At 41.0% G+C, this 27,828-nt stretch overlaps 1 protein-coding gene across 2 annotated transcripts in view; it reads left to right on the top strand.

Annotated features, from left to right (window-relative positions):
* The first annotated feature begins 2,530 nt into the window (after positions 1-2,530).
* The window catches only part of nlgn4xa (neuroligin 4 X-linked a), a 111,070-nt gene continuing 85,772 nt past the window's right edge, over positions 2,531-27,828 (top strand). Inside the window, exons 1-2 of one of the 2 annotated variants that reach the window (XM_030410141.1) lie at positions 2,531-2,964; positions 18,103-18,829. In XM_030410141.1, the coding sequence (XP_030266001.1) occupies positions 18,379-18,829 (451 nt within the window). In that variant the 5' untranslated portion in view covers positions 2,531-2,964; positions 18,103-18,378. The remainder of the gene's footprint in view (positions 2,965-18,102; positions 18,830-27,828) is intronic. The other variant, XM_030410142.1, reaches the window with a different exon arrangement.

Here is a 27,828-nt window from a genome sequence, read left to right as displayed (position 1 = left end):
CGCAGTTGCCAGGAGAACGGTACTTGTCTGACTGCACTGTACCAAGTGGTTGGTGGAGGGGGGATCATGGTGTGGGGTTATATTTCAGGAGCTGGGTTCGGCAGCAAGGAACTCTGAATGCTTCAGCATACCAAGAGATGTTGGACAATTCTATGCTCCCAACTTTGTGGTAACTGTGGGAATCCCAACAGGGGATGGCCCCTTCCTGTTCCAACATGACTGTGCACCAGTGCATGGGATGTCACTTAAGTTTATATGCGAGTCAAGGCAGGTGAGTGAATACTTTTCACAATCTAGTGTATTTTGGAAAGTGGAGTGTTGAGGATGAGTCCAGGAGTCTCATGGTCTCATGACAGCTACTCTTGTATCTTTTGTTAGATGGCAGCAGGGTGAACAGACTGTGGCTTGGGTGGATGTTTTCCTTTAGTATCCTATAGGCTCTGTGTAGACACCTCATTTTACTGATGTCTCTGATGCTCTGTAGATGGTACCAGTGATGTTCTGGTGGTTTTAATCACCCACTGTAGAGACTTCCTGTCCTGGGCTGTGATGAACCATGCCGGTTTGGGATTCTAGTCCATTGCTCCTCTGTAAGAGTTAAACAGAATCTGGCTCCAAAATGTATCCCTCCTAGATTTTCGTAAGAAGTACAGCCTATTCTCTGCTTCTGTCACCAGTGTGGTGATGTGTGATGACCGAGACAGGTTCTCTATGATGGTAAATCCAAGGAACCTATAGATGTTCACTTTCTCCACCTCGGCTCCAGTGATGTAGACCCGGTTGTGTGTCTTTGCCCTTTTCTTCAAAAAATAAACCCTTGGTTTGTTTTTCTCATGAGGGCAGGCTGCTAAAACGTTGACTTTCAGTTTTATAATGACATATAAATTTACACTCTGGTGTGTTGCTATTTATATTTGACTTCCCGACTTCCTCCTTTGCTATTGTATTAATTACCATGGCCAAGAACAGGCTTTCACATCCAACCTCTATGGTTGTTTTTCTCATGAGGACAGGCTGCTAAAAGGTTAACTTTAACTATTTTAATTACATGTAAATTTCCCATCTAATGTCACACTATATGTTTCTTTTATGTTGTGTCAGTGTGAATAAATTACATATTTCATGAATGAATTAATGCACATTTACACATGACGTGTTTATTCAATTACTGCATGTATCAAGTGGATTTTACATAAACATATGTTTCAAGTGTTTATTATTCAATTATTAAACATAAAAGTAATGCATTTTAAATTGGCTATTCCGTCTCTTATAATAAATCATGCATCATTTATCATCAACATCTCGTGTAATTAATACACACTAACTGAACATGTGATTCTTTACATTGAACCCACAGAATAGATGTAGAAAAAAAGTAAATAGAAAATTACATTAAATAACTAAATAAAAAAATACTACAGTCGATGTTTGAGGCAAATAATTTTTATAATTTATTATTTTGTTGGACACCACGAAACAAGCAAACGAACAAACAAACGAACCCTAAACGACACATTGCCTCTGTCTGGGGTTTCAGGGACCCGTGCTGTAAAACCTTAAAGACAATTTTTATCTGCTCAATATCTGTCATTGGTGTTGAAAGGACTTTTTACTGCTTTGTGTGTGAGAAGCAAAAGGGAACTCTCTCTTTCTCTCGTTTCAAAGACACAGATCACAGAGCTGTGTCTGCCAGCCCTGGTTGCTCTCACTTGTTTGGAGCATATACCAAAAAAGAGCTCGCATTTCGTCACCTTCATCAAATGATCATCAGATGTGCCAAGTCTGCGGGTTAAAGCTTAAAAAGGTCAGATGAAAATACATTAAAAACATATATGTTCTTAATAATTGGGGGGAAAAAAACATTGATTTTGCAATAATCATAACTGTTATCATCATGGAGGGAGTAAAGCAGCTGTCAGGGAAACACAGGGGTTATAATCAAACTACAACAGGGGCCCCTATTGGGTTAAAGGAACAGTTCACTTTAAAATGAAAATGATTGGTCTGCACCAAAGGTTAATGGGGTCTATTCTGGGCCGAGATCCATCCTCCATTGAAGTTTTGTGTAGTTTTTGCCTAATTCTGCTCACAAACCAACCAACAAAGAAACACAGTCAACCTCCTTGCTGGGGGCTTGCGGTTTGCTGCTACTCTGTTTTGCTGTGAAGCTCCAGAAGTGTTTTGTGGAAAGTTCACCTGACTTTCCATCAGCATGAAGGAGGGGGGTGGTTCTTTTCCTTTAACCCGGCCCTGACAGGACCGCTATATAGCCTTTAGTCCTATCAAACCATGACAAGAAAAAAAGAAGAACTTTTGTCGGCATCACAGTGGAGTTAGTATTCCTCACGTGTCTGAGGTTCAGATCCAGGTCTGAAGAGCAGCCGGTGCCGTGCTCCATGCTCCGTGTCAGAGCTGCCACAACACAGCGGCTGGTTAAGGGTGATGGAGAGAATGCGGCAATCCATTGGCTGCAGGCTTAGTAAATTTCAGTCGGTGTAGTCCAATGGCAAGCTAGAGAGAGAGAGGGAGAGAGAGAGAGAGAGAGAGAGAGAGACCTGGTTTCTCTATCACTAATCTTGTCCTCGCAATACACTCGCTCTATGAGAGCAATTAGATTCAGCGCCGTTTCCAGTGCCTCTGCAATGACTCATTGAAACATCCTCTGCGCTGATAAAGCCGCATCTCTATTCTCCCTCCACCACACACACATACATACACACTCACTCACTCACTCACTCACACACACACACACACACACACGGACTGACAGACACGCGCGCGCACACAGGACGTATAGTTGGGCTGCCTTCAGAACATCGGGACTGCGCTCCTTACTTTGGATTTGCAGCGCGGCTGGGCTGGACGTGGACTTTATTGTATTTTTTTTCCCCTATGTGGTGTGTATTCCGCCTGAAGTCGGGACTTACGGCCGAGAGTCAGACGGTGCAGATACAGGCTGAGGTAAGTGTGCTGCCGGCTTCATGTGATGCTCAGCCTTACAGCTTTTTTACCTCCCAGCGGGGGGGGAAACGGACTCAATTTATAGACAAGCGGCTTAATTTCTGCGCGTTTTCAGGCGCTGACCCCCCTCCTCCTCCTCCTCCTCCTCCATCTCCTCCTGATCCACTGATGGCTTGTCCGGACGCGCTTCAGTCTCACAAAGGAGCATAATCCACAGGGAAATCCATCCAGAGACATTTAGCCCCCTGTTAACCTCAGCTGGATGTTTTTTTGTTTGTTTTTTTGTAACAATCAGAACTTCCCAGAAAAAAAAAAAAAAAAAAAAAGGAAACAGAAGCAATATGGGAAAAAAAACCCCCGCAGGAGCAGCAGCGGCAGCAGCAGCAGCAGCAGAAGCTCATTCTTGCGCACTTTTCATCCGACTCCAGTAGAGGTTTTCGTTCATGCGTGAATGTTGATGGAAGAAAGAGTGATCAAAAACGGCTGCAACCACCACCACCACCAACACCATGGCCAAGTCACATATCACACAGACCACACAGATCACAGATCAGCTCTGTCTTATTTGTGTAGACGAGTGTCATTCCCGCACACACCGGGATGCTGCTTTGACCACAACTCGGTGCCAAAGCAACAGCTCGGTTAACTTTACTGCGACAGGGGACGACAGGAGAGAGGCTGGTGTGGTTTGTGATCTGGCCGCCACAAAGCGCGCTCTCTCCCTCAAGACCTGCGCAGCGTTTAAAACCCCATTTCACACCTGCGTTTTCTACCGCAACTCTTTTGTGTCTGAACGAGGCGCAGCAGAAAAGACGAGCATCTATCCAAAGCGGGCTCTCATGCGCGCATCTCTATCCAAGCAGCCACAAGATGGTGGTGTGGATATCTGGATGTGGATTTTTTTTTTTTTAGGGGGAAAAGAAAAAAAGAAAAAAAAAAGTGGGGGGGTGTTGGAGGAGGATTGAGAGGGGTTTTGTGCCTTGCATGAATTTTTACAGCTCCACCGCTGCTAATGCTGTGATTTTCAAGCTTGTATTCTCGCTGGGTGGCATTCACACCAGCTCTGCACGGCCTGGAGCTTCACACAAGGCTGTTGGTTTAACATGCAATGACCTTGTGTGTGCTGCCATGCACATACACCTGCTCCAAAATGACATTATAATCTTCGGAGTGGCGTTCAGGTCCTACAGAGAAAAGGGAGCACGGCAGGACACAGACAGACAAAATCTATTTAGGAAATACAAGATCTGTTAATATCTTTGCAGTAATGCTGTTGCGTGTGGGGGTGTGTGCAGAAAAGGTGTAGGTGCAACCTCTTGTGCATTTTAATCCCTCTCAGGTCTCCACTGCACTTGTTCGAGAGGTAATAACTGATAATAACTGAATCTGAAAAGGTTTAATATCTCCCTCCAGTGCCAATCTCATCACAAGAATAAATGTTGGTGAAGTACGTTTTATCGTTCAATTTTCAATTTGTCTCTTGCTTTTGGCCTGGATAGGTTTAGGCAAAAAAACACTTGCTTAGGGTAATGACAACATGTCTTTGCTTGAAACAGCTGTTTTTGGCGCCACAAACACAGCTCGAGGAGTCCCAAGGTTTCGTAGAAAACACCTGTTATTGTCGCCACAAACACGGCTTGAGATCGCCCCCAAGGTCCCTTCATAAACATCCAGTGGTTTCTCACTTACAAATGTTGAAACGCAGACCTGAACTGTGGTCACTGGCTTTGGCAGCCATCTCCCGTCTGAACTCTTACCACCACCCCCTCCACCTCTCAACATGCAAGTCGGGTCATGAACGTGCATTGTGAACATGATGTGACACATTTTTCGAAATCCCAATATAGCTTATGAAATGTGGAAACTTGAAAGCATCTTCAGAAACGTTAACTGCCAACACTATCCTGGTGGCTGGGCTGCCAGTGCGGCTAAGCATCGACTCATCCCGGCATGGCTGCGTGTCGTTGCCATCCTTTGAAGAGAGGGGGGAAAAAAATGGCCGAGCAGGTGTTAAAATCACTCCAGGATGACTGAGACAACATTTGAAGATTAAAGTAAATCTCAATGAGTTGTTGTTTGACAGTGATTGGGAGAGATGGACATGTCCTACTTTTAGGATGTTATTGTGGGAAAAAAATAAAAATTCTGTTCAGTTTCTGTGTCCAATCAAACAGTCATCCTCTTCCAATCATTTTCCTACTCCGGGATTGTGATTGTCCTACAAGATTTTTTGTCCATTTTCAACAGACTGCACCGACACAATCATGTCAGTCAAAATGAAAGTCAAATATTTACAACATACACACGACATGGCTCCATAATCCGCTCCTCCTGCATGTTCCAAATAAAACCGAGGATTCCTGGAAGCATGTCAGGGGACACGTGCAGGAAATTGTTTTTTGTGTTTTTTCTAAGAATAATCTTCGGTGAGTGCAGGTGTCTGAAGTATCCACCCACTGTTTTGCCTTGAATCTTCATTTTTTTCCTTTAATTTTTAATTCCATGGATGTCTGACCTCAGTCTTCCATGTTTGCTTTTGCAAATGCACGAAGCAAAATTGCCATTGTTAATGCCTGACAATTTGTAGAAAGGAGAGTGCAAACCTCCGCCAAGGCCCAGCATTCCCCTGTTTTGCTCACTCATAGATAGCAGCCACTGAAATACACCTCATTTATTATTTATTTTTATCAACATCCATGCATTATTTCCCAAGAAATTCACAAATATGTAAAAAAAAAAAAAAAAAAAACCCTATCTCACAATGTTAAAGAAAGTGAGGAAACAATCCTGGATCCATCCCATTATTCAGATCAGCACCAGAGGTTAATGGCGTCTAATCTGGGCTGAGACCAATCCTACCATCCAAGTTTAATGGAAATCTGCTCAGTAGTTTTTTGTGTAATCCTGCTGACAAACCAACCAGCCAACAAATGGACGCTGTGGAATCATAACCTCGTTTGCTTCAGTAATGTCTTCATTTCCTCGGCGGGCCCTCCATCATAGGGCACATCAACGTATTCATCACTCGTCTGTCAGGTCAGTGATGACATGCGGATGCTGAGCAAGCAGCTGTTTGCTGATCCGTCCAAACCGTATGCACACAAAAACACGTAACTAATAGGTCGAAACAGCAGCGGAGTCGTGTAAGCGTGTTGTGTTTGCCATGCTGGACTCTCCGCTACCGATGCATTTTAATTTGTGTAAAGAGAGCTACCGGAGGTCTGAAAGAGGGATTATTGCACAGTAAGACGCCCTGTTGTCTGTCAATTCCACACACACTCATCACTCCACTATCCTCTGTGCGTATCGTGTGTGTGTGCTGCAGTAAGACTAAGAACATGGCAATGACATCACTCTGCCAGGACTGTTAACTATAGGTTTAATCTTGTGAGCTGTATTTGGAAGAGTAAGGGGTGTTTTACGGTCTCTGATAAGAAAATGTGTCAACACTATTTTTACTCTATCAGAATGAATGGCGCTGGTAGCACAACCTTTCAACCAAGTCCTATGTTTGGCTGGCTTACACTATTTGAGTGTCACAGGTGAACCCGTCGGGACCCGATAAATATTTAGAAATCATGTCCAAGCTTGGGTCAGTTTGGTCACATCAGTTGGCATGTTGCTTTCAAGTTCTTTTAGTCGAACTAAAGTATAAAAATAAATACATATAGTGTCAAAATAAGTAATATTGTATGAACTTATAAGAGATGGGCCTACTATGTGTTTGGGCTAATTTACATGGCGACACTTTGAACACATTTAAAAACATTGAAAAATGAACCACAATAACCAACACAATGTGAAGCCATAACAGTGCTGACGTCATGTCGTATGTAAAGGCTATGTATTGTGTTGCAGAGAGTCAATCATCTTGAGGAGCATGCTAGCCAGTTGGCCCCCATCCACTTTGTACCTAACAGGTGCCAGTCCGATGGCAAACAGCGATTACTCTGGTGATATGCTCCCCCTATTTGTTTGAAGAAATACTTCGACATGGCCAAGTCTTTCATATTGCACCTTTACTCTAGCTAAGGATGTAGGATGTAAGATAAACTTTAGAACTACTGAAGACCATGCAGGGAAATCAAAAGCATGGAGGTTTTTTGATTTAGTCATCAAATTTGACAGTGTGACAGAGTAACACAAACTCAGTGCTTCTGCTTACATCAATTGAGGCTTGGATGTAACAAACAGTTTGGGTCGGGCCTGCCCAGTGTCTAGTTTATTTTTAATTTTGTCTCCACAAACTTGTTTCATATGAATTTTTCCACAGACTGAAAAAGGATAGAAAGAAAGAAAAGCTTGATTGTTTATGAGATGGTGGCTCCGGTAGGTCAGCTTCCTGTCTCGCTCTGTGGTCATACTAGAGAAAATGAAGGCTGACCTCTCCGTGTCACACCAAACGCGAAGCACGGAAGTGTCTCATTTATAGTTCACGCATACAGATGAAGAGGCTGTCTCTCGCCTCAAGCTGTGAAGCACATCATTTACATACTTAGCTATAAGTGGGCTCTCGTTTCATCACGCGGCTCCTATACACGCGCATGAAAAGGTAGTTTGTCTCTCAAGAGGTGCATTTCCCCGCAACAATTTTCCTCTTTCAAGTCATTGTAACTTGTTATAAGCATTGTTCAGAATTAAAAAGCCCTGATGAGGTTTTTTCTCCTTCATTTCTAAAATGATCTTACATTAATATAGATTCATAATTATCTTAAACGCTTCCCCACATCATGCCAATGAGTTACTAGCATCACCAGAACCAGTTTTATGTATGTCACTTAAGCAACAAAAGCTTATTCACATGACATCACTTAAAGGTGCAATAAGTATACATTTTTGTACAAACCTTAAAAAAAAAAAATGAAAAAAGGAGAACATTTTAACAGACTGTGAAGAGATAAGAGTGTGTGTTGAAGGGATATCTACTGAAGCATGCTAACCGGGCTAACCAGCCTGAAAACCTCTTATTCCCAGTGGTCTAATGTTCCTGTGCTAGCAGCGTAAAAACCAACACTCCCCTGATAGGGGCTAGCCGCACGGCTAACTGAGGTGGCAAGTCAACAGTAGCTACAGTGGTGGATGTATAAAATTGTTTTAATAATTAAACGGAGAATTAAGTTAGCAGCAGTTAGCAGTTATTCTGTTGATATTCTGTTGCACAACGCACCTTTAAATATGATAGTAAGCAAAAAAAGAAGAAGCACCGAACAAGAACAGCACCACCCTGCCCTCACTTTGTTGCTTGTTGTCATGACCATCTCCTTTATAACTATTAACATACCTACAGTTCTGGTGTTGGGCTCATTTTTTCCAGGTTGGAGACAAAAGCCAATCCGAGTGCGTCAGTACGATTAAAAATTGGGGAAGTTGTCTCTCTATAACAGAGCCAAAAAAATAGCATCGGAAGAATGGCTGCGAATAAGTGTGTACTCATTTCTTTGTTGTGTGTGTTGCATTGTTTTCTAAGTCGGCCTACAGGAAAAAAAACAACTCTTAAGTCAGATACAGAAGTCACAAATAATGAATCAAAACAGAAACGGCGAAATACAATGACATCCCAGTCTCATTATGAGGTTAGAAATATATTCAAAAGGCTGCTGAAAGTGAGCTCTCATCAGTGGGAGCTGGGAGGAAAAGGTGTAAAGTTGAAGGCGCGCAGGGCCTTTTAAAATTTTAATTTGTGGTAGACATCATCAACCTGCTAGAGGAAATGTCGTTAATTTGCAAGGTGGCTCATTGTGTAGCGCCGTCAGAAAATAGGCCAGCTGGTGCCCCTCGTCTGTGGATGTTCTTGATGTTCTAAAAAGTGTATCCATGACCATGTCTTTAAAAAAGGGTGAACAGCCATACTTACTGGCGGGTGAAAAGCCTGCTTTCATAAGGCGAGGCACAGTGCAATGAATCTTTTAAACGAGGACAACTGTACGCCTATTTGGAAAGTACATCCCTAGATATTCGCGGTGTTCATGGAAAGCTAGAAAGTAGTTGTGTAAAGTATGAATAAAAAAGGAGCTTGAGAGAGATATCTAAGCCCAGCCTATTTTCACACCCACACATTACACACTTAAAGTGGGTCACGATTGTTAAATTGTCCGTTTTAAAAGAATGTGCAACAAATGACTAGATCTTTGTCAAGGTGACGGTGTGCTTGACTTGTTTGCCTGCCACTATTACTCCTGGTAGAGAGTCAGAGAGTGAGGAAAGAAGTCTGCAAATGGGACTCAATGCAACGTGAATAAAACTAAAACATTTCCTCGTCCCTGAACATTTGTGCGTGGGCCAGAAAAATGTTTTGTCTAATGGCGTGCTCACCAACACCTAGGCATTGCATGTGCAAGGTTGACCGCAGAATCCTTGTGTTTGCAACCAGAATGCTGTACTTTAGATGTAAGCTAGCAAGCAACAGCATGCACAGAGGTTGCGGGTTACTCTAGTAACTTGGCACAGCTTGAACGCGGAGTGTTTTATTCTGAAAATGAACTGGATGTTATGTTGTTGTTTTGGAGTGGGAATTGTTGCTCCATGCAACGGTGCAGATACGCAGCAGATACACGGAGCCGGACTGAACACGGATCTGGTGGAATTTAGGGGTTAGGGTTTTCCTGTTGGCAAACGACTGAATCAGAGCAGAATCCGATGTGACTCCAGGTGTTTATTCCTCCAGAAAGTCTCGCTCTGCACCCAACTCTCTCATCTAGTGTTCTAGCCACTCCTCTTTTTGCCGAATATCTTCTTAACGTAGTCCACCAGCACAACTAGCGCCACGTTGAGAGATGCTCCACAGAGACAGGTGTTTGAGGTGCAGGTTGATTGGCAGGGGACCAAACCACTGTGAGGCATATGGTGGGGGGGAACCAATCTTTGGAACCTTAAAAACACATTGTTCTCCAATTTTTATTAGTGAAAATATTTCATTATGTATAACTATGTACTTTCATATACTTTGCCCTATAGTATTCATTTTGCAAGAAAACTCTTTCTTTTGTATTCCATTGCTCTCCAGACATGCACAACATGCATCTCAAACAGCTCAGCAGCAGGTCTTACTTAAATGTGTATATCAGCTCAAACTATTATAGAGTAGGCTGCACCCATTAAGTGTTAAAATGCAGTGTGCACATTTGAAAGCAGAAATCGATACAGACTTTTTGTGACCCTGGCAGTAGGTTTAGTAAATCTGATCCACATCATGGTGCTTATTATGCTCCAGCTGCTTTGTGTTCATGACAGGAAAACACACGCAGTGTATAAAAACACGAAAACATATACACATACAGCTCATGTAACGTGTATATAGCTCACCATCAGCTGCAGTGGTTCAAAGTGTCTGTGATATTTTATAGGTAGGAGGACGGGCACCTCTGACAGGATCATTCTATAATGATTGAAATGCAAATGACAGAGAGCACCTTCATTGATATTCATAAGACTTATCTCCTATCATCATTAAGTGTGAGAACAATGTTCGCAATCTCCCGCGTGCTCCTGCCAAGGAGAGCCACGGAGCGCGCTCTGAATTCAGCCCGAGCCATTTGAAGGACGCTTCATCATAAAATGCCACATTATTACAAATACTGTACACTGCCGCAATTTATCACAGACACCTTTACAAGCATATAACCTCAGTGAACAATGACCAACAATTTCGACCAGAGGAAAGCCTTGCTCCTCTCTAACCCTTTTACTTTTTGACGATTTCTGTGCTGCCATGCAAGCACAGTCACTTATATTCTTCATGTAGTAGCACATTTCATCTCTATATAACCGCTCAGCGATGAGCAGCTCGTGGTTGTTCTCAAATTCCACACAAAATGATGTGCTCAATCCATCTCCCATTGCTAATATATATATATATATATATATATATCTATATATATATATATATCTATATATATATATATATATATATATATATATATATATATATATATATATATATATATATATATATATATTATACATGAATATAATTTAATTTCAATACATTCAAAGGGGGCTTCAAAATGTCCCACCATAATTACACTGTTATAGTAAAAATATCACTGGAGCTGTTAAATGAATCAATAAACACACTGCATTACTCAATAACATGTTTATGTCTTTCCACTGTAGGTATTAATATTTATCAATGTAGTACACTCCAAGCGTTTAGGAGTTCAAAGAAAGTGAGTTTTCTTATTAATATGTAAATGTGTATGTCACATATGCACATTTGCATGTTATTATGCTTTACACTATTGCGCATGTTGCACTTAAAAGCTGTAGGGTGCATATGAAGAGCTATTAGGTTCTGTTCTCGGGTTCGCGTGTCCAATGCATCATGGTCCTATTAACACTGAACAGAGACTTGTTAATGGGAGTTAAGTGTAGTTTCATTATGGCTGAAGATTTCCAGGGCTTTTGTGGCAAGTGAAGGAGTGTAAGAAACCTGGCGACAATTTGAACTCCCCTATGAAAGGATTGTGTGGTCTTTGGTCATAAAAAGACCAACGCCAGCAATGTGTAGGTCCATCTGGCAATATCATCTCACGTCCCTATACAGTCTGTGGCTCTCAGCTCAAAGCCCATGTTGTTGATAGTATTTCAAAGGCGCATTGTAGTATTATAGAGTCAGTATTTTTGAAGATTTACTTTGAAACAAAATAGATATAGAAAGGATTCAGTTCATCTTCCTCATAATTATATTCCTGGCAGGGAGCCTGGACTACCAACTGGTCATAGTGTGCGACTGCCCCAGACCCTTAGGGAACCTAAAGGCTTCGAGTCCACCAAGCAATTAGTTTGTGATACACCACTAAAGCACATTATCAACTGCATACCTGCCAACACACCTCCCTATTTTTTTTAACCCTTTAACCTCCTGCTGAGCTCCCAATTGATCATTTCTTCCATAAATATCTCGATTTTATAGTAATCAAACCAAACGGAGGTGTCCTTGTTTTTTGTGGGATGTGTTGTGGTATCTGGCAACCCCACCAAGAGATGAGGTGAGCGCAGGCTAATGACCCTGCCTAATGTGCATCACTTGAAACTGCGTTCCCTAAATCCCTCCGCTCAGCTTGCCGCTGAAAATGGATGAAACAGGTCTGAAGAAAAACTAGTATGCTTTCAACCTCTCATATTCTCTTGACAATCTCCTTCTGTCTCGCTTGCTCGTTGCTGTACTCCTTTTTGAAGGTCTTCCTGGCAGTGATGACTCCTCAACACACACACAAACACACACTCCCTCCAGATGTTTGCTGCATGAAGGGAAGGCCGATACCACTGAAAACTATAGGGGCCTTAAAGTAAGGCCTTTGTTAGTTTAGTGCATTACAGTGATAACAGTTACTACATAAATCTGTGCTTTATCAAGCGAAAACAAACCCATGGCTTAGTAACTGAGTAACTGGTACTAGGTAATCAGGTATTAGTCCTTGGTCTCCTACTAATATTTATCTGTATGCCTACCTTTATTTTAAAAGCATCATATCATTATGCAAATAAATAAAAAAAACACATTAAACAACTCAAGAACTCTATGCATATTTATTTATTTTTTCTAATTTTCTTATTACTGAAGTTTGACTGCAGACAGTCAAAGTCCACATCGCACACTCGTCTAAGCTGAATAATGGACCGTGATTGGAAACATTCTTCTGGTCTCAAATTTTTCTAAAGGAAAAGCCTTAAATCAGTCAAACCTGTCTGAATCAATACTTGATCTTATCCTGATCCTGAGGAGGCCGGGAAAGCAAAAAAAACCAAACATTTGCAACACTGCATGCAGTAAGCCGAAACCTCTCGGTAAACCATCGCTATTACTGATGACTGTCCACGCTACCAAGACAACTGTTCTAAGTATGAATCGGACATGATTTAAGGAGAGTTTTTTAAAATCTTTCCAGTCAATAAGATTGAAATATATATATATACATATATATATATATATATATATATATATATATATATATATATATATACACATATATATGTGATTCCTCTTCACACTGGGAGGTGTTATGGCACCCTAGTCCGCAAGTGACACCTTTGAGGAGAAGCTTAATTTTTGTTTTCATGTAATGTTTAACTGCAAAGTACTTGGAAACTATGATTCACACTTCATTTATATCCCGATGTGACTACTGACACTGCTTACTGTAAACAGAAAACATGAATTAAAACAAATCATACAAGTATGCAAGTTTGTTTGTTTTGTCACCTTAAGACTGAGCCAAATGAATGAAATACTCTTTACAATGTCAGCAGTGCGTGTGTCCATGGAAATTCAACACTGTGATGTTACTCTACAGTCGGTTCAATCAATACATGTACAACTCTGTCCCTGTTGAGGACACTCTGTGGAGCAACTCTATTAACAATGTATTAAACCATGCTGTGGTGGATTTATACCATGCTGTCTTGAGTTTCTACAACCCAGCAGCCTCCATTCACAATAATACCTATGAAACAGGACATATAACATGACAATGGTCCTCTGGGATGTCCAAAGAGACTCCCACTGACAACCCATGATCATGGTACACAATATAGTCTTCATTAGTCTTGTTAACAGCTTTGTAAGTGCAGACATGTAAGGTAAAGTGTACCAGGGCAGTTCCAGTAAAGAGATGGTAATGAGCTCATGAGGTCAACATTCTTATGGCCTGAAAGTTGCCCCTGAACCTGATGGTGCGGGAACAGATGTTGCAGCAGCAGACAGAACAGTGTGTGGTTGGGCTGATTGAGTTCCGTGATGATCCTGTTGACCTAAATTGATCTGATTTAGCTGGGTGCAGAGGTTCTCCACAGAGTACCACAGGAATGAGTGCTAAAACCTGAAAATAAGTTATCCTTGGCACTTCTGGTTCCCTCGTCTCAAAGCCAGTTGTTGGGTTTTTGGTCCGATTCCTGGAATAACAAGTTTAAGAGATTTTCAAGTCTTAACTCTTAACTTTACTTTAACTCTTAACTTTACAAATTCTGGATTGCTGTACTCATAGTAACATATGTACAGTACTGTGTCATTGGAATCATAGTAAACACTTTCAGATAGGACGCCGAAGTCATCTTTTTATTTTGGGTGATTTACACTTCAAACATCATAAAAGTCCTGTTCATCTGTGAAGATCGCCCCACTGAACAAGATGCGCAAGTGTCAGAGTCCAACAGCAACAATCCAAAACCCTATGGAACAATCCCAGGCTTTTTGTGGGGGGAACCAGGGCGATGCTAACTTCCGGGTAGACCTAAAAAAATAATTAATCCCTGCAGTACTCTATTGATGGTAGCTTTGTCCTGATGGGGCAGCAAGTGATGCAGAGTTCCATCATTCGTTCTTCATCATCATCATCAAAAGATCTAAACATGCAAGAGAAAATCATAATAAATAAAACTCTTTGTGGACTTTGGGAAATCTCAGAGGAGTACATAAAATCTTCTCCTCCACTGTCTGACTTCTCTTGAAAAACTACACCTCCCGTGTATGTTTGCAGAGTTAGGAGGACTTTGTGTTTATTTTGCAATGTAAACTGAGCCCAGCAAACATCAGTCGAAGTATGGATTTCCAGCACCAACACTGAAATCCTGTAACATCGCAGTGAAAGTTGAGCCATCTGTAGCTGACCACAGGTGCTTACAGCCAAATATCAAAAACAGTGTATTACAGGTGTAGAGGGAGCATGATTGCACTTTGCTGTGTTTACTGGGAAGTAATGTTCCTGAGAAAGCTTCTTTTAAAATTCTGACCTATTTGAAAGCTGTGGGCAGGCTGCTCAGCTGCTCCTCTGACAGACAGCTACAAGAAGTATTTTCCTCTCAAATATCATTGGAAAGTCTTGTATACTGAAGTCTGGAAGATGCATTCTCTTCCTACTGCCCGCTCCACAACATTGTCAAAGCAGAAATTACAAGACATTTTTCCCCTTGGTTTTTGCCAGTTGTCAGCAGGTGTCAATGATTGTCACCATGGCAACACCACCACTAGTTCTGAGATGAGCCTGAGGGTAGGATGGCAAACTTCTACCAAATAAATACAAATTTTACCTTCAGAGTGATTAAAGTTCAGGGTTGCATTAGTCCATAAATATTTTTTCTCATCAACAAAACCCAGGAATAAAACCAAAACAGATCTGTCTCTCAATACTTTCAGACCTCCCTACCTTGCTCATCTCCGAGGGGAGAGCATGCATCATTCATCGTCTCAGCTCCGAGCCCATTGGTTCCCACTAAAAATGGAATCATTGCAGCTTTGAAGAAGGCTCAATAATTTTCTCAAACCCAAGATTTTGATTGTGGAACTTGCGGCACTTAGCACACTGCTATTTTTTGTCCCTTTACCTCTATCCAGAATGTGACACACAAAGACATTAAAAAGACGTGCTGTCTGCTGTCTGCTCCCACTGTTAAAACAATGAAGCCAAAATATCCTGGCTGCCATTTGCGCCTGTGACGTCATTTGAAGCCAGAGTCTGGGCTGTAGTGATTGGGCGGTGGAGCCGTTCATCGAGGTACAACCACCCAACTCAATCAAGTCAGCTGTAGGGCTTAGCTGTCAGCGATGATGTCACACCTTGTCGAATATCGAATTACCTAAAAATGACAGAAACAGTCTTTTGGAAAAATCATTTGACATGTACTTTGAGTTTTTAGTTTGGCCTATCTGCTAACATTGAGTGTGAAGACTTCCGCCTGGCCCCAGGGGGCAATCAATATATTTTAGCTTCACTTTGGGTGGGCTGTTTCATATAAAGCCAGTGTCTATCATTGATAATGAATGAAATCCATTACATACATACAGTCTTGTAAGTTTTTTGTATCGTGATCAGCTTTGACGATGACTCCAAACCAACATTTCTCCCAAAGAAATTGATAATATCTAACATTCTATAAGTCACATGAAAGGTTCCTACTATTTGCAGAAACATAAATTAAGCTTTTTTCTGCTTGTATGGGTGATGGTTAACTCAGTCAGTTACTGTGTGTTGCTGCCCTAAAGCATTTTCTCTTCTGCGCTGATGTGTTCCCAGGCAGACAGGACTACATGACAGATCCTTGCTGCTGTAATCAGGAACCTGAATCCTTTCTGTTCAGCTTCACTAATCCATGTTGGAAAACTGTTTAGTTTAAAAAGCTTGCTTGCAAAGATTGGCATGTACTTTGACTCTATTAGCAGGATTCCGCTTATTTATTCATGCAGCCTTTTCATTTATATTTGATTTCAGAGAGTCAGTGCTGGTCAGCGCAAGACTTAATAATTGATTTGGCCTGACTTTGAGTGGCACACGCTGTTATTTGAGTGAGAGGATAATTAATCAACACTTTCAGATTGAAGCAATCAGGCCTGAGATTTCTTCCACCAAACCGCTTAAAATATAAAAATATATGTTAAAACATTTCTCATGACCTGGGGGCAGTAGAATGAGGTGAAAGCTCCAAGAGGAAATTGAATTAACAAGTGGAGTGCCATCTAGTTTCGACACAAATGTCCATGCGATGCCTCAAAATCCAAAGAGCAAGAGTTCTAATTCAGAGGGTTTGCTGAAATTCCTTTACAGAGGAGCCTGAAAATAAACTGTCATCTTTTTAGCCAAAGAGTTTTGGAATGAACAAACACCACAATTCCACAAATACAAACAAATTCAAATATTTGATTGTCAGTCTTTCAGGCTTCAGCATTTTACTTATGAGATGATCTGCTTGCACAAAGCATAGCAAAAAAGCCTTTTCACCAGACAAAGACTCTAGAGTTGACAGTGCATACCTTATGTTAGATGTTCAGCATGTATTCTTCCTGGGGAGGTTACTGGAGAAACTATTATGGCTGAAATGTCCAGTGTGATCTTTGTGAATGAAGGTTACGCCATACCAATCGCTCTAAGAATGAGACTTAGCGCTCTGTTTGCATGGAAAATGCTGGTTCTGGTGCCGTCTTGTCACTCAAAGTAGTGTCTACAACTTGTGGCAAGTATGATGGTGTCTATGATGAAAGTGTATAATGAAAACGTAACGTTTACCATATTCATGCTTTAAATTATACAAGTAGCCTATGCATGCTAATATTTGCACTTAGCACTAAACACAAGTACAGTTGAGGCTGATGGAATGTCATTAGTTTTGGAGGTATTGGATCATGAAACCAGACAAGACTCCTCTAATTAAGACAAATTAACCTCCTGACAGCGCTAGATGAAAGGTTAAGAAATCTCCAAAGTGAGTATGGTGTAGCCCGGCTCCAGCTGAAACGTGCCATCAGATAAATTGCACCATATAAATAAAATTGACTTGACGTCATGTGGGGAGCATGAATGTCTCAAATAAAATCAATGTTATTTATATAGCCCAAAATCACAGTCACATTATCTCAATGGGCTTTACAATCAGTACAGTGAACGACATCCTCTGTCCTTACACCCTCGATTGGAGCGTGGAAAAACTTGTTGATGGAAAAAAAAAAAACTTTTAACAGGGGGAAAAAAGAAGATGGAAGAAACCTCAGGAAGGTCCATGTCTTTGGACTTGAGACAAAAAAGTTCACACATAATTTGTTCAAACTACTCTATTCAAACAAAACCCACATAGACAAATTATAATATATACATACACTGTAGAAAAACAATGATAAATTATTCATTGGGACTCTGCTGCTTCACTCAAAGGCAGTTGCATTTTTGAAAGCCACCAAACTGCCTGACCTTATTCCATTCCATAAAAATATCAGTTGGTTTGGTGTCAAGATTATTCTTACAGCAAAGCTCGCTAGTATCCTCGATATCATATTAATGAATAAAACAACAACAGCCCAGTTTCTTGAGGGCAACATGTCCTCAATGGAGTCAAAATAGTTTTTTTTAACCAACATTTTAAAGCAAGACCTATTGTGTGACTTTTGAGGATTGTCTTGAACGCATCAAGTTCAAAAAGTTAGTTGAGTTAGTAAGTAAACTTTTGAGTTGAGATTTTGTTGTCACACTGTCAATTTTAAAGACTGAATATTTAAATGGTAGCTGAGTAACTCAAGATTTGATTGTTTTGCTGGTTGGACTCAACCGTTGGTCCCCTCACTTACTATGAAGAAAAGCAACTAAATCTGGTGTTCAACTATTATGGTACAAATGCTATATGAGCACATGGATTAAACTCTTTTTTATTGTCTTTCAGGATATCCCATCAAGCAGGAGACCTGTTAACGAAAGAGCGTCCTAGGCTCTTTCTTACTCTGGACTGGAGAGTCGAACAGCAGCCGCCCATCTCCATGCAGGCTCTCGGAATGGGGAGCTCTGAGAAATCTGCTTTTTTTGACCGGGGCTGCTTCGCTCAGCTCACAGCCTGAGGAAGAGCAGGAAGCATCTCGGTGGAGGGGCAGGGGGGGCGCAGAGGACCCAAGGGTGGACCATAACCACGACCTGCCAGGCTAAGGCTTAGCACAGCAGGAGCATGTCAGCACCCGGAGGCCCTTCATGCATGTGTCGCTCCACGGCCAAGGCCTACCTTCTGCTGTGGATGGGGCTGGCGTCCATCTGTGTGGCCGCTGTTCAGGCCCAACAACACCCTGTGGTCACCACCAATTATGGAAAATTGCGCGGAGTGAAGGTAACATTACCCAATGAGATCCTGGGACCAGTGGAGCAGTATTTGGGGATCCCGTATGCGCTGGCTCCAACGGGGGAGCGGAGGTTCCAGCCACCTGAGCCACCCATGTCCTGGCCGGGCATCAGGAATGCTACTCAGTTTGCTCCGGTTTGTCCTCAGTTCTTAGAGGACCGCTTTTTACTCAATGATATGCTCCCTGTCTGGTTCACCGCTAACTTGGATACAGTGGTAAACTATGTGCAGGAGCAGAGCGAGGACTGCCTTTACCTGAACATCTATGTCCCCACAGAGGACGGTAGGTCAACTGTGTCTCTTGTCTTTTTTCTTTTACCTCTTCCCGGATGTCTTTATGTTATTTGCTATTGTATTTCACGCTTGTGCACCTTCAACTTCGAGGGTTGGGGTTCAGTCGCACAGTCATTAATCAATCACAAGAAATGGTATATGACTTTGTGCTTGAGATTTATCCTTAAATGAATATGATTTCTTGAGGATTACAATTATTGTCCGTATCGATGGCGCCCACTAACACTATAACAAAATCATGGCGTGTCTGTTTAATGTCATCATCATTTGAAGGGAAAGTTGTTCTAATCCTAACTCAAGGATTAAAAGGATTAATCCTAATCCATCTAAACTTGTCATATCAGGCCTTCTACACAAGTCTGGACTACTGATTGCTGATGATTGTTAAATTGGCTGGGAATATCCAACACTGGAGTTCAATACAAGCAGAAATTATGGGCCTTTGTTTTTTTTGTGTCCGTGCCAGCAATTGCTGTGGCTTGAGGCATTATGTGTTTGGGTTATCCCATTCTTCGGAATGCTATCTCAACGACATGTAGAGAGAATTTCTTCATAACAGTCCATGATCTAATGAGATTTTGGTAGTCAAAGGTCACTGACCACATGGAGTCCCATTATCACTATCACCATTTCTCAGAAACTTATGAAGTTGTGATGTCTTATATCCAAAAGGTCAAAAGGCCAACTTCACTGTGACATTGTTTATTCAATGCCACAGTTCAGGAAGAACAACTTGAGGCACGTGTGGAGTGGAGGCATGGAACTGCGAGATGGTATTTCTAGACTCCTTAAGCAGACAGCCAGCTGGCCAGACTTGATTGTGGGGCGTTGTGGTTATATGGTGTGTGTCTGAACTGCTAGGCCACCAGGAAGCCCCAGCACTTTGCATTTTTGTCTTATTTTATTTAGGACCCTGTCTTGTGAAGGGACCTTGTGTCAAATTTTGTTTTAGAGCTTATCATTTCAGTTGATATTATGTTAAGATATATTTAGTTTGGCATTAAATGCCAGCAGTTGCTATTCTTGTCTATGTAACAAATTAAAAGTCTAACAAGGATGGTTCATGCTCTTTGGGAAACCTTGTATTTCCAAACATCAGTACAGAAAGTTAATTAATCTGTTATTATTTTCAATATTGGCAACCTACTGAACCAAGCAAAACACTATGTTTGATTGAGCAATTATTTTCACTAGCCCTTTTCATGCATGAAATATTGAGTGCCAAAGTCATATTTATTGTTCAGGGTTTGATTTTGTTCTCAAACAAGTGAAAATTCATGTCAGTGACTGTTTTTTAATATGCATTATTATTTATAGTTATATACATAGCCACTGCAGTAGACTGTATATAAAGTGTTTCGGGAATAAATGTGAAATCCTTTTATTCTCAGAAAACTAGACAGGTTAAAGTATTTTATTTTATCCAGATGACAATTATATCTTTTTTGTATCTCATTCTTCTTTGAATGATAAAACATCTTTCCCTCTGTGTACATAATGCACAAATGGGTTTATCTGACTATTGGGGCTATATTTACACAGATAGAATCTGAAGAATGTCATGTTGTTTTTTAACTAAAACTATTCGAGTGTAACATAAACCATGATTAATAAAATAAAACATGAAAAATTATGCAGAACGTAAGTCAGCAGAATATACCCTTTTGCGCTTAACATCCACATCTTATGACTTAATTCACTTTTTACCCGAGAAAAAGAGGATTTAATAGTTATTCAAGAGGTACTTTTATTCATTCACCATTTTGAATTTATGATGCCAAATCTCAAAATGACCAAGATAATAATCAGATGGATGACATTGATGATATCCATCTGCAAATTAAAACCATTCAGGAAATATGCTAAATCATTATCATTAGCTTGTAAAGGATAATGTTGGCAAGTCAAACAAACAAAAGTCTCAAACCACTTTTGCATGGTCAGAGTTTCCACTGTGCTGGTTGAAGGAGCTGACTATTGAAATGCTTGACTTTTTGATTCTCTTTGGGGCTGTGTAAGTGACCCTGCACTCTGACCCATGCATAACTAAATTTAGGCACTTCTGCCCAGCAACTCTGTGACCCCACAACCCTGACTTGTCTTTGTAAGCTTTGATTTCTGTCTGTGTCTGCACATTCGTCTGGAACATAGTCTTATTTGGGTTGTATGGAGATAATAGGAAGTAAGTACAGTCTGTGCTCCAGTGTTTGTGGTTAACACTTGAGCTCTGCTAAGACAGAACCTCTGCCTGTCCTCCCCGTGCTAAATACACCAAGCTTATTTCATTTCTTTTCTGCGCTTCAGGAACATGGTCTCAATCAACCTGTCACCCACACCTCTCCCTCTGTGGATTAGGGCATTAGGACAGATGACCATATCCTATGGCTTTGCAGTGCAATTTGCAGACTCTTGAACTTCTAAGGCAGTGGTTCACCTGTAGGTTGTGTGCAGTCTGAGACAAGGGGTTGATTGACCTCTCATTCACAAAGTTGTGTGTTTTTTTTAATTATAACTGCAATACCAGGTGATAAGAGATAGGACGCTGCCTGTCTTTAGTGAGTGCAGGGCAGTAAAAGCGGATAATGACAGTCAAATTTTCATTAAAACACAAATTAAAAATGTCATAATAGCATGTTAAGCAAGCCACACTATGCAGGGAAGTTTCCTCTGACAGATTTCAGTTTGAGTGCACCATTAGAGAAGAGAAACACAGAGGAGCAGAGTGGTCAGTATGGCACGACTCTCTTGTTGCCCTGATTGAATTAGTGCTGTGGAAATAGCATGGTAGCTGCAGGGTTTGGCTTAAAAGGCATTGAATTTAGTTTCCTAAAAAACATCCTTTTGAAGGTATTAAAAGGTTTAACATTTTATTTACAAAAGCTTTAAATCTTGTCTCTTGCCTGTTGTAGGCAGTAATGTGGGTGCTTTGCCGTTTCTGTATGTGATTGCTGGCTGTCAGGAGACGTTACACACCTATAAACTGTAAGTGTGTCAGTGGATTGTGCTGCAGGAGGCGGTTTCAGTCAGCGCCATCAGAGCTGCAGCCACACGCTGTCTCCCTTCTGCTGGCTCCCGCTGCCTGGAAGCTCATCCATTCCTTTCACGGCAGACATTTTGACTTGTCAAAACAGAAAAGCACAGGTGGAATTTCTAACATTAATTATAGCTGCATCCCATCTAGGGGAGCTTGTTCCAAGACTCTGGTATTGTGCATGCTCACTCACTGATGTGACTTACCGGGGCACTTAATAGAATGGAGCCATTGTTAACATCATTGGTCACACTTCCTTTACTGCTCTGACATGTCAAACAGTCTGCCGGGAAAAGGGTCTGCTATTTTAACCTGGATGAACTTAAACGATTTAACCGTTTGTAATTAGTTAACGCATCTGTCATTTCTGTCAGTGTAGCTTATGACATGTACGTATTTGGCGCTATCCGTGGTTTGCAGTAACGTTAAGTGCTCACATTATATCCCAGTGAATGGGCTGAACATTTTCCAGAATAGAACCAATCACAGTGTTTGTCTGCACTAACTGCTGGCCCAAACCCTGCATCACACACAGGCCCTCATATCATATCATTGATAACAACTCTTGAGTTAATGTTGGACTGGGGCCACAGGAGAAAGAAAATGACAGCCTGAGTTTACCCAAAACTAGCAGTTAGTCTGAGATGTCGCTATTCGGTAGATTTTGTTTATCAAAGATGCTTAAAAAGATCCACATTACACAAAATAGGCACAGCAGCAAAAATCACATAGGCTGGACCACCGTGTTTGATAGTCATCTTTAAACGCTGGACGTAAAGAGAACTACTTTACTTTTGCTGCTGATTTCACATAGCTCCACAATGCAAATCAGGTGCTAGTTTTCTACCTCGAAGTGACAATTTGACAGTGATTCAGTGTATTTGGGGCACTGACTGGTTTCAGTGGCTCTGGGCAAAATACAAAATATAATAAAGCTGCCGTGTTTAGTCTGCTGTGTGCTCTGTAGCCGATGGAAATTTAAAGGCAACACGATACGTACACAATGCAAAGAGTCACAGGAACCAGAGGGGTCGGCATCAACAAGGAGTGCTTCAGTCTTATTGTCATATTTTTCGAAGCGACATATTTTCACTCATCTGTTAAAGTCCCTTTCTTAAATTTACTCTGTAAATAAAAAGTGAACTGAATAGCTGTATAATTGATGTGTTTTTTTGGTTGCACTTTGTAGGTTTGGAGAGGAAATTTCAACTCAGAATTGTTATATTTACTCTATTAATTAGTTAGTTAGAAAGGTGGCGAGGTTAGCAACATATCAACAAAGCAGTGTGAGATTGTGTTGTCCTTTAAGGTCAGTTTGTGTATTCAGTTTATTCAGTCATGGAAACCAAGAAGGTTTGTTTGCTTATGCAGAAAAATCAATCAATGAAGATCCTTCTCTTTTGATTAAAATCCCCTAAAACTACAAAGTGCACTTGTAGTTAGTTCAGTTTCCGTCTGCATATGTGGAAACTTTGCAGGTTTCATCCTGCCGGCACAGCTGTCAATCCAACACTTCAACACACCTCTTCAGAGGACTGGAGAAAAAGGGAGCATTTGTGACACCCCAAAGAGCTTTTGTTCTTCCTTTGAAAAATGAAAGAAAAAGTATTAACAGTACATTTAAAAAATCACTTTGACATGATTGAGCTCTTTTCATTTGTGAATTTTGTTAGACTCCGTTCGACAAAGAAGCTTTATTCTCAAATGCAAAGGCTTACAACAGCCATGCATGCCATTTCACAATGCATTTCTATTTTTCTTTTTCACTGACTAATGTGTCATAACCTCCTTTTTTTCCCTTTCTGTTGAAGTTGCCAGCAGTCTGATGGGTGAACAATGGTTTGTCCAAACGACAGGGAATGCACAGCCTCTTGCCACAGCGCCCTGTCAGGCCGTGTTGTTTTGTACTACGACCAGTGTTGGACAAGTTACTTTCCAAAGGCAATGTATTACATATTACTAGTTACCTACTAGTTACCATTGCTGCCGTTATAGAGTAATAAATTACTCATTACGCTACTTTTAAGTTACTTCAAACAAAATGCTCAAATGAACTAGGTAGAACAATTAAATAGCCAAGATCTTTTTAAATAGAGGAATGAGCCTATAGCTATATGGATAATTAATGCGATAGGAATACATATTTCTAATTGTAGGCTCAGTCATATGAAACACAGCAGATCTATACCTTCTATAATGGAGCCTATAATGACATGACAGGACAAAAATCTCTTTCTCTTTTTCATATTAGTCCACAGAACAAGGAATGCATGGACATATGTGATTCAATAATGTGATTTAAAGTGCGCTTATTAGGCTCATTTCAGTCACACAGAGACTGAACAAGGCTCGGTTGTATTAAATACATGGAGCCTGTATTAATGTCATGTTGGTGTGGATGGATTCTTCAAAAAAACAATAAATGCTTCACTTTGGTCGGTTTGTTTTGTAACACGTTACCAGTGACTATGACTGATAAGAGTGCTTTCACCCAAGAGTGATGTAATACAATATTAAAAGAAATAAAGAGAAGCACAGGATGTAAGGTTCTGGATTGTTCTCAGGTTCATCCATTATCTTTTTTGCACTCCGCTGTTTCGGCAAGCACTTGTGACTTGGAGTGGGTGTGATACTCGTATCAGCAGAGCACTTTACCCCATTCAGGTCGTTCAGTAGCTGTCGTGTACAGGACTCAGTGTGCGTTTTTGTACAACGTGTGTTGAGCATAACCTGGAGTGGTCGGAGGTCGGGGGGGCAGGCCGGCTGAGCTGTTTTGGGCAGTGTGGATGGCCTCTGGAAGGACAGCGAAGCACATTAACGTGTGTGTCTGCCGGAGATCTTTGACAGCTCCGCGCTAAATTTAGTCTGAGCTCTTCAGTACATGGCAGATTAAAAAGTGCAGGAGAGAGATAATCTCACAATCCTGCGTTCTGCGCAATTGTGGGCTTTTCTCAAATGCCTCCCCGAAAAAAAAGTTATTGTACTCGAGCAGAGAGTGAGCTCAACAAATCAGCGGGCAGCCGTCCTGTATGTGCGGTTGGATACAGTTTGTTCTGTGCCTGCTTGGTAGCAGCCTGATGGTCTCCTCCCTGTCTGGCACCGTGGTGTGGCTGCACTGGTGGCTAGAAGAAAGAGCTCTGCTTCTGAAAGTCCCTCTGTGTTCATCTCTCTGTTGTAGCTCCTCACAGAATCAGTGTGTTTTCACATTCAGTTTCACTCCTGTGTTTCTGTGCGGTCACAAATCAGCCTTATTTGCTGTTTGCTGATTGTTTTCAGCCAATTTAGAGCTCTGTTACACTACTGCTAAAGCTTTTATCTTGAAGAACCTATAGGAAATACAGTGTGTCACCAAAAGAGTGTGGGTGGAAAAGGTCCGACTTCACCAAACACTACTCCCACACCTGTATGGCTCCACCACTTCCAGCCATTCACCGCACGGCTCGGCGCATCTGCTGTAACAACCCCACCACGGAAAACATATCAATCATGAGTATCATATCAAGCGATGGGTGATTAAAAATCACTGTTTCTGTTTGCAATTTACCTGTTAATATGAACAGCTGTACATGTCCATTTGTTATAATTACATAACCTCAGCAGCACTGCACTGAGTTTTGAAGAGGGGGGGGCATCATCATTGGGCATGACGTAATGGTGAACTTTTTCATGTCAACATCCGTTTAATCTTAGTCTTGCCAGCCGCTTTGGACAACAAAAAAATGGTACAAACTGCCTTTCTCATCATAATTCTTTTAGTTTCAAAATAGTAGGAACTGATTTCTTTTTAAAAATGTTCCTGTTATGGTCCTCCAGCAGGTGGATAAGAAAGGTTCGATTAAAAACGGGGCGTCTTGGATGCTGTTGTTTCAGGCGCTTCATGTTTTCACTTTGAGAACCAAACCAACCAATCAGTCAATATGTTTGTTTTTTTCTTTTTACAAGCTTTGAAAGAATAAAAATGAATAGATTGAATGTGTCCAATGCATACAAATAGATAGCAAGGTTCAGTTCCCTAGGCTTATCTCACCAAGCAACAGTACTACTATTGAGGTTAGACCATCATCTGAACTGTTAACACAGTAGGCACAAACAGGTAAGATATCAGTAACTACAATGATAATAATAACATGTATTATTATTATTATTATTATCATCATAATTTTTATCATCATTATTTTGTATTATTATTAGTATTAGTATTTTTATTATTAATGACAATGGTGATGATAATAATGATACTTTTACGACTACTACTAATAATAATAGTAATATTAAATGTTATTATTATCATTGTATCATTTTTACAAGGCTCCTCATACACTTCATCCTGGCTGATATTATAGGAATACTAGAGGCAGCACTGTAGTTTCTTCGATCCCCTCGCTCTTCTGTGACTACCTGTTATCACTTCGATCATGAGGATGACACCCCTCTATATAGTATATAGGCTATAAATATGTTAGAGAACTGAGTATATAGCATATAGTTTAGAGAATATCATAGATCTGAGACAAAAGTGACAGGTGGCTGCACAGCACAGTGTGGCCACTGATGTCTCAGTGTTATTAATAGAAATTCACTGTGGTCAGTATGACTGCGTATGACCAGAATCACTGATCAGTCATCGAATTTTCTTTGCTTTTTGTGTAATTTACCTATTTCAGTGCCAACATCATTTTCTTTATTTATTATGCAAAGTAATAGCATAAATTAAACCGTAGGGACATTTTCCAGAGCAGGTTCAGGGGGCGTGGGACACTTTTTTCAAAGATGTCCAGTGTTTCTGTTGAGGAGGAGATCATGTCAAGTTGAGTTGTGGTTGAGACGGTGGATTGAATTGGCTTTCAGGTTTTATCCTCACATCTTCCTAGCCGCTCCTCTCCTGACATCTTCACCTTTCTTAAGTCTGCCCCCTAATCTGCATAACATGAAGCCCACACCAGCAAAGGCTATCTTCAGTTATGTCTGTTATGGACTGTGCATCAGTGCTAGGGCATTCCTGCTAGTCACTCCAGCTCCATCTAAGGGCAATGGACAGCTGTTCTCTTTACTGCATGGAACATACAGTCTCATTGGAGGAAAACTTCCCTGTTCCTGTCCCTTCCCTTTCCAGACTCTTAGTCAGTCACTTTTCTTCTGCCATGATGTCCACAGAGGCTCTTGAGCTCAGCTCTGTTTCCTGCTCAACCAGCTCTGGTTATTTTGCCCATTCCAGCAACTCATTCTGGGCCAGCAAACCTCCTCCCAGTGGTCCAATGCTTCACTGCTATGGCTGTAAAGAGCAAAACTCTGTGTCTGGTTTGGGAAGAGTCGGCTAGCTGCACGGTTAACTGAGCTAACCAGCTAATAGCAGCTCAAGTTCACAGCAAGTATTTTTTTATTCATTTACATGTTTTTTTAGTTAATTCCAATAAAGTGCTATGCATCTTAGATCCTGTCCACCTCATATCTCATATTGAGCTGTGAACACATTATGGTTAGAGTTTCTTCCCAATGCCCAAGGGTCAACCAAAAGCCCAAAGATATTCCGTTTGCTGAGGGGCAATTTGTACGATAAGACCACGGGCCTCATTCATAAACGTTGCATACGCACAAAAGAAGGCGTACGCCACTCTCTACGCACACCGTGGGATTTATAAAAAGAGAACTTGACGGGAAAATGTGCGTCCTCCATGCAAACTCTGACCCATGCGTACGCACATAACTGGGGTAAGGAGAAACTGCGCCACTGATGGCAGGAGAAAGAAACGGGAGAAACTGTGTGAAAATGTATAAAAAAAAATATTTCTACAAACAACATACTCCCTGGAGTGCACACGGGAGACGTATGATTTAGAACAATAGTAAGACAACAGTAGAGCAAATTACGTTTACACTGATATGAATGCACTTGAATATATTAATATCCTATATCATATAGACCATTTCGTTTCATCTCCGTTTTCAATGCATAACAC

The sequence above is a fragment of the Sparus aurata genome, chromosome 24, assembly GCF_900880675.1.
Source record: "Sparus aurata chromosome 24, fSpaAur1.1, whole genome shotgun sequence".
Classification (NCBI taxonomy): Eukaryota; Metazoa; Chordata; class Actinopteri; order Spariformes; family Sparidae; genus Sparus; species Sparus aurata.
This window is presented reverse-complemented; position numbering and strand designations above follow the sequence as displayed.